General features: G+C 45.4%; 1 protein-coding gene across 1 annotated transcript in view; it reads left to right on the top strand.

Annotated features, from left to right (window-relative positions):
* GABRD (gamma-aminobutyric acid (GABA) A receptor, delta) overlaps positions 1-4314 on the top strand; it is a 13407-nt gene extending 9093 nt beyond the window's left edge. The window contains exons 6-9 of the mRNA XM_009077199.1: positions 997-1134; positions 2193-2348; positions 3081-3292; positions 3612-4314. Of these exons, the coding sequence (XP_009075447.1) occupies positions 997-1134; positions 2193-2348; positions 3081-3292; positions 3612-3911 (806 nt within the window). The 3' untranslated portion in view covers positions 3912-4314. The remainder of the gene's footprint in view (positions 1-996; positions 1135-2192; positions 2349-3080; positions 3293-3611) is intronic.
* The last annotated feature ends 2176 nt before the right edge of the window (positions 4315-6490 follow it).

Consider the following 6490-nt stretch of genomic DNA (forward strand, 5'->3'; position numbering starts at 1 on the left):
GCTGAGTACAGTGCTGCAGGTCACCTGTCTTTGTGTGGTGCTGGGATGGCTGGAGTGAGCTGGGATGATTCTGCTTTAGCTGATGAAGTGCAAGGGCTGCCTTGAGGTTCAGAACAACCAGGAACCCTCTGCTCCCTGTGCTGGGCTGGACTGTGCACTTTGCAGTACCAGGTCCAACCCCAAACTCTAGGATTTCACTTAGTGACAGTGAACAGTGTCCAGTCCTGCTGACAAGTCTGGAGCTTTGTGCCTCATGTGGAACCTTGTGCAGTTGTGAATTCTGTTTTGTCCAACCTGTAGCTCATCCATGATCAGGTGTAATGCTCAGGAGCATTAATATTTCTGAATGCAAATCACCTCTGACACAAGCAGAGCCCTCTCAGTCCCTGGCAATGAATCTGGTCTTACATCAAGGAGCCAGCAAGTCCTGAGGGCTCCAGAGATTTGGGAACAGCAGTTTCTGAGCAGATCCCCAGGCCTATTGATGGAAGCTTCTCTTTTTTAGGAGAGACTTTGTTTTCTAGGCAATTAACCACAATACCATTTTATCCTGTCAAAAATAGCAATCTACGGTTTTACTTATGTAATCTCCAGAGGCAGCAGACAGTGCAGCAGCAATCCCTTCTCCCTCCCAGCAAGTCCTGCAGGGAGGTTTGGTTCCAGTTGAATTTGAGGGTTTGGATTTCAGTGAAATAAACAAGGAGAAATAAAGCCTCTTGAAACAAATGAATGCTTTAGTGGCAAACGTTCCATTCACAGCACAACTAGCAAAGATTGATTTCCTATGGATTTGCATATTAAATGAATCCCCTCATACATTTCCCCTTCCTGTCACATCCCTAGTGCCCTGGGAATTGTCCTGACTGAATCTCAGCATGTTTGCAATGGGCCCACTGGTAATCAGCATAGCAGAGGAATTAGAGAACCTCACTCAGAGTCCTCTAAGCTCTTCATTTCTTCCTGGAACGTTGTGTTTATTCAGCTTTCTCTTGGCAGATGGCTACTCCTCAGAGGACATTGTCTACCACTGGTCAGAAAACCAGGATGAGATCCACGGGCTGGATAAGCTGCAGCTTGCTCAGTTCACAATTACCAATTACCAGTTCACAACAGAGATCATGAACTTCAAATCTGGTAACAGAACCTCTCTTGAGTTCAAGGACAGTATCTGACTTTTTCCTACACAGGGAAACCTCCTGGATCAGTAATAGGAAATCCTTCTTCTTAAGCAACCCATTTAAGAACCTGTCAGGTTTCTGATAAGAGTTTCCCTCAGCCTACGCTTGCACCAAGTGCCAACCTGTGCTGAGCCTCCAGGTAGCCACTGCAGCATGTTATGTCCTTTAGCTCTTTCTGTTTGACAACACACTGCGTGGAGTAGCCAGACAGCACTTGATAAAACACACTTGAGGTACAGCTCACATTTTCTTGACCTAATTTGCAACTTCAGATCAAGAAAAATTTCCATTAGCCCTGACACTATGAAGCCTGTGACGTGCAGTCAGATCAGTCTAATTCTACCCAGTAGAAGTCAGTGGTGTGTGTGTCTCTCACTGGGCTTATTGCAACGTTTGTACAAGATTGGAGTCATTTCTTGCCTGCTGATTTTTCATCCTCTTTCAAGTATTCAGATTCTCATTTATGCTGCACATCTCCTCTAAGCTCTTTTTTGAGTTTGAAATTAACTTGGCCTTTTGAAAAATCTAAATTTAGTATCTGGAGGACTTTCTACAGCAGATGATAAGACAGTACACATTTTGAAGCAATACTGTTATTTGAGAAGACTCATGATTTTATTTTCAGATCTGGCATTGATATGACCTGAGACAAATCATTTGACCTATTCTTAGCTGGTGAGAGCTGCAGTACCTCGTGCAGAGGGTGTGGAGGCTAACTGAGCAGTGTTCAGTACAGCTTTGTGTCATCCTTGCCCAAGGGATGGTAAAGAATCTGTGTCACTATAGGAAATGCCACTGTGAGTATCACTTTGACTGGGATTGACACAACCAGAATCTCTCTGTTTGGCTCTTTTTTCCAGCAGGTCAGTTTCCCAGGCTCAGCCTCCACTTCCACCTGCGGCGGAATCGAGGGGTTTACATCATCCAGTCCTATGTCCCTTCCTTGCCATTGAGAGTATCACTTTGACTGGGATTGACACAACCAGAATCTCTCTGTTTGGCTCTTTTTTCCAGCAGGTCAGTTTCCCAGGCTCAGCCTCCACTTCCACCTGCGGCGGAATCGAGGGGTTTACATCATCCAGTCCTATGTCCCTTCCATCCTCCTGGTGGCCATGTCCTGGGTATCCTTCTGGATCAGCCAGTCAGCTGTGCCTGCCAGAGTGTCATTAGGTGAGCAGATGGTTTGGGGCACCGACGGGGCAGGGCCTGCCCGAGGTGGAATCACACTCCCTGATAATCCTCGTGTCCCACGAAGGTGCAGCTACGAACACTGTGTGTGTGTTTGCAGCAGAGATGGTCCTTGAGGGGATTTCCCTCCTGCTTTGATTTCTGTCGTGCTCTCAGAGCAGCTGCTCAGTAAAGAACAGCAACCAACCACCTAAAGAGGGTTAACAGCAGTAATGACTGTGAGGCAGATGAATGAGAGAACTGATTTGAAGGAACTGGGGCAGTGACAAAGAAATGTTCTGGAGCTTGTGGTTCTGTTTGTCTGAGTAACACTTGCCAGGCCAGATGTCAAAGTGTTCGAGGGTTAAGTGTTTGGGTTTGGTTTGTCCTGATGTGGAGCAAACCACGGATAATGTGTTCCAAGCTGTTTTACACACACAGTTTTCACAAGCTCCCCTTTTGACAATCAGAAGCCACACTATTAAGGGCCTTCTCCTGTGAAAATAAACCTCAGCTTCAGACCAGTAAATGTGTGTACGTGTAATAGATCAAGTCTATATTCAGTGGTGGAGTCACCATCCCTGGAGGTGTTTAAGAGTTGTCTGGAAGATATGGTTTAGTGGTTACAGCAGTGACAGGTTAACGGTTGGATTTGATAATCTTAGAGGTTTTTTCCAGCCCTGATGGTTCTCTGATTCTGTCAGTAAAGACATGCTGTCCCGTGCTGCCCTGCAGGTATAACCACTGTCCTTACCATGACCACCCTGATGGTGAGTGCCCGGTCCTCCCTGCCGAGAGCCTCTGCCATCAAGGCCCTCGACGTCTACTTCTGGATCTGCTACGTCTTCGTCTTTGCTGCTCTGGTGGAATATGCGTTTGCACATTTCAATGCTGACTACATGAAGAAGCAGAAGAACAAGATAAAGACAAGGAGGCAGAGTGCAGAGGTCAGTAAGTGTGAAGCTGGGGATAACTGTGCCAAAGCACTCGCTGCATCGTGACCTCTTGTTCACTGTGGAAGCAAATCCTTCCTAAGAAGGCTCTAAGCATAGTCTCGGCGGTGCCCTGGTAACTCAGAGCATGTGAAACCCTAACCAGGGTTATATGTGGCAGCACAGAGTGTCTCAGCAGTCCTGCCAAAGCAAGGGTCAGTTACCTCTCAGCACCTATGGATCCCATAGGTGTTCCCCACGTGGGTGCCGTGGCTGGCTCGGGTGAACTACCTGTGCCCTGTGAACTGCTATGATTCTCCTCTTTCCTTTGCAGATCAACGTGAAGAATGCCATTGTCCTCTTCTCCCTTTCCATAGCTGGTGTGAACCAGGAACTGGCCATTTCCAACAGGCAGCACCGCATTCCCAGGAGCCTGCCTGGAGCATATGGCACAATAGAAATAGAAACTGGAGAGACCAAACAGCAGCAGGGGCTGAAACTGGACAAAAAGACTGGTCTGAAGTCCCTCTTTAAGCCCATCGACGCCGACACCATCGACATATACGCCCGAGCCGTGTTCCCAGCAGCCTTTGCAGCAGTCAATGTTATATACTGGGTTGCATACACCATGTGAGAACAGCCAGAAAGGGAAAATCCATGTCAGGAGCCACAAACTGGGCAACACCTGTGGACTGAAAAGCCCTTGCTGAAAGTGTGCTGAGCCATCTCTTCTCAAACTATTTTCCAACGAGCTCAAGACACTTCTCAAGTCAAGAAGGTCCTGCTACCAGTACCAGCAATTCATGGCTGATCTGATTTGGTGCAGTAAGAACTGTGCTCTGCCAAGCAATCCAGCTCCTTCCCTCCTGTGACACCATGGGACACTTTTTCACATGTACATATTTGTAGCAGAAGTTTAAATCTCAAATGGCCATGGTTCTCCTCCACTTCAAGGGTTGATCAGTGATGAAGATTTGGCTTTCCACACTCAGATAATTTCCTTTTTTTGTACTGAAAGAGCTAATTCCTCACTTCTGCACATGAGTGGATTTCTGCATCTGGCCTTCTGTGGGATGGGCTGGTTTGCCAGGAGTGGTGAAGTTGGAGTTTTTAATCAGAAAAATCTCAAGAACCAAGTGAAAGGGAACAGAGGGAGTGGAGGTTTTTCTTAAAATACTCTTTGTCTTGGATAAAGTAATGAAAAATTTCAATGCTCTTAGTCACAGCATGAAATAAAATATACTACACAAAGTCCTACTGAATTGTTAGTAATGACTACTCTGCATTTCCTGTCTAAGCTGATGAGAGGTTAAACACCCAAACACAGAAATGTTCATTAGTTCAATAGGCCCCAAATTAGCTAAAAGTGACTTGGAATCAGAGGGAGAGCTCAGGCTTCCTGTGCTGGATTGGAAAGATTTAAAGGTGCTTCTCAGGGAAGGAACTTGGACTCCATGTGCAGGAAGGACTTCAGGATCTGTTCTGTGAATTCTCAGTAAGAGTCTGCCACGTGTGCCTCTTAAAACATCCCCTGGAATCTGTCCCTGAAGAGCTGAGTGAAGCAAAAAATAACTCATAACTGGTTTTAATTACTCAGTTGCTTTGGCTATTTTGGCCATTTTTATTCAGAGGTTGACCTAATCTCTTAGGCCTCTTCAGCTCCATTATTTGACAGTGAAATGTCTGGGTCCTCACACACTCCCTCATTCAGGACCAGATCCTCTCACCCAGCTCCTGCAAAACAGCACTTTGTTCTGCCAGTAATTCCAGGGAACTCAGCAAATGAACACAAACAACAGACAAGGTTCACCATTACCCTCCAAAATCTCCCCAGTAAACATACTGGGATGTGGATGAAAACCACTGCAATGCTGGTAGTGTAGAAATGCTAAGTAAGACAGTGCCAAAGGGAAATGTATTTTGAGGATTTCATTGCCTTGAAAGGGAAGAGTTTGCTTTAAATACAGAGACTGACACAACAGAAAATACAAAGCAAGAGAGAGAGGGAAGGGTCAAAGTGGCTGAAAGCTACAGTGGAAGGGACAATGTGGAGGGATGAAACAAGCCCAGAGATGTAGGTAAGAGAGGAGCTGTGCTGGGCCCTGAAGATGAGAATTCTGACCGTGGTGGCTGATGAGCAGCAGCTGCAATAAGGATGAAAGAAGGATTTGATCACATTGGAGCACGTGCACAGTCCTGCCTTAACTTACCAGTGATCTGTGGGTTGATTTCATGTCCAGCACTGAGAGATGGAGCATTTTAGCACAGATTTATAACTCAGCATAAGTTTTGTCCAGTATCAGTGAAGTAAGAGAATGTTTTGAAGACCAAATAATGACCTTGAACTGAGCTGTACTAGAAAATATAGTCCATTGCCAGTCAGTTTAGGTTCACCTCAACCTTTAGTTTCTGTTATCAAGGAAAAACTATCAGCCCACAGAGTGCTGGAAAGCCCAAACTGGCATCAAGCTGTGATTGTTCCACAAAGTCCTCACCAATCCAGCCCTGACTGACACACCTGGATCTGCTCCAAGATCTTGCCACTGACCTCCTGGGGAATCTTAGTTAAGACCTTTCACTGCACCAGCTGCAAAATTGCTATAATGATACTGATTTCTTTCCTGTATCTTTGAGTTTTCAGAAGAAAAACCCTTCAGGAAAGACACAAACCTCTTATCCTCCAACTAGGTAAGTGCATCCAACCAGTACTTCTGTGGTACCAGAGTTTCTGAGACTTATACACTGAATTAAAGCAAAGTCTCACTCCACTTTCACCTTATCCAGAAAGCAAATGAAATTCTGCATCTCCCTAAATATTTGCAGGTAATTAGACTTCTTCTTTTCCTCCTACTTCTCCTCTTTCCAATTTACTTTCCTCACTGTTTGTTCCTGATGTTGATGCAATGGTACATTACAGAAATACACTATTTTTTTTTTCTAAGTGTGTTTTTGGTCATAATCACTTTCACTCCAAGGAAATTCAACATCTTCTGCTTTCTTCTGAGTCATTCTGACTGGTTCAGACAATGATAAGTGCAGAGTGCAATAAAACCAGCAGAAGCATGACTTCCCTATGCCTTGGCCTTGCTAAGCTGTTGCTTTTTCCATGATCCATCATCACACCCTTTGGACAGCCACAGTGTTGCCTTGTTCCCTGCCACACTTGCATGAATCAGGAATAATCTTTGGGTTAAAAGCAGCAGATTCACCCCT

This window comes from Acanthisitta chloris, unplaced genomic scaffold (genome assembly GCF_000695815.1).
Source record: "Acanthisitta chloris isolate BGI_N310 unplaced genomic scaffold, ASM69581v1 scaffold29896, whole genome shotgun sequence".
Taxonomy (NCBI): Eukaryota; Metazoa; Chordata; class Aves; order Passeriformes; family Acanthisittidae; genus Acanthisitta; species Acanthisitta chloris.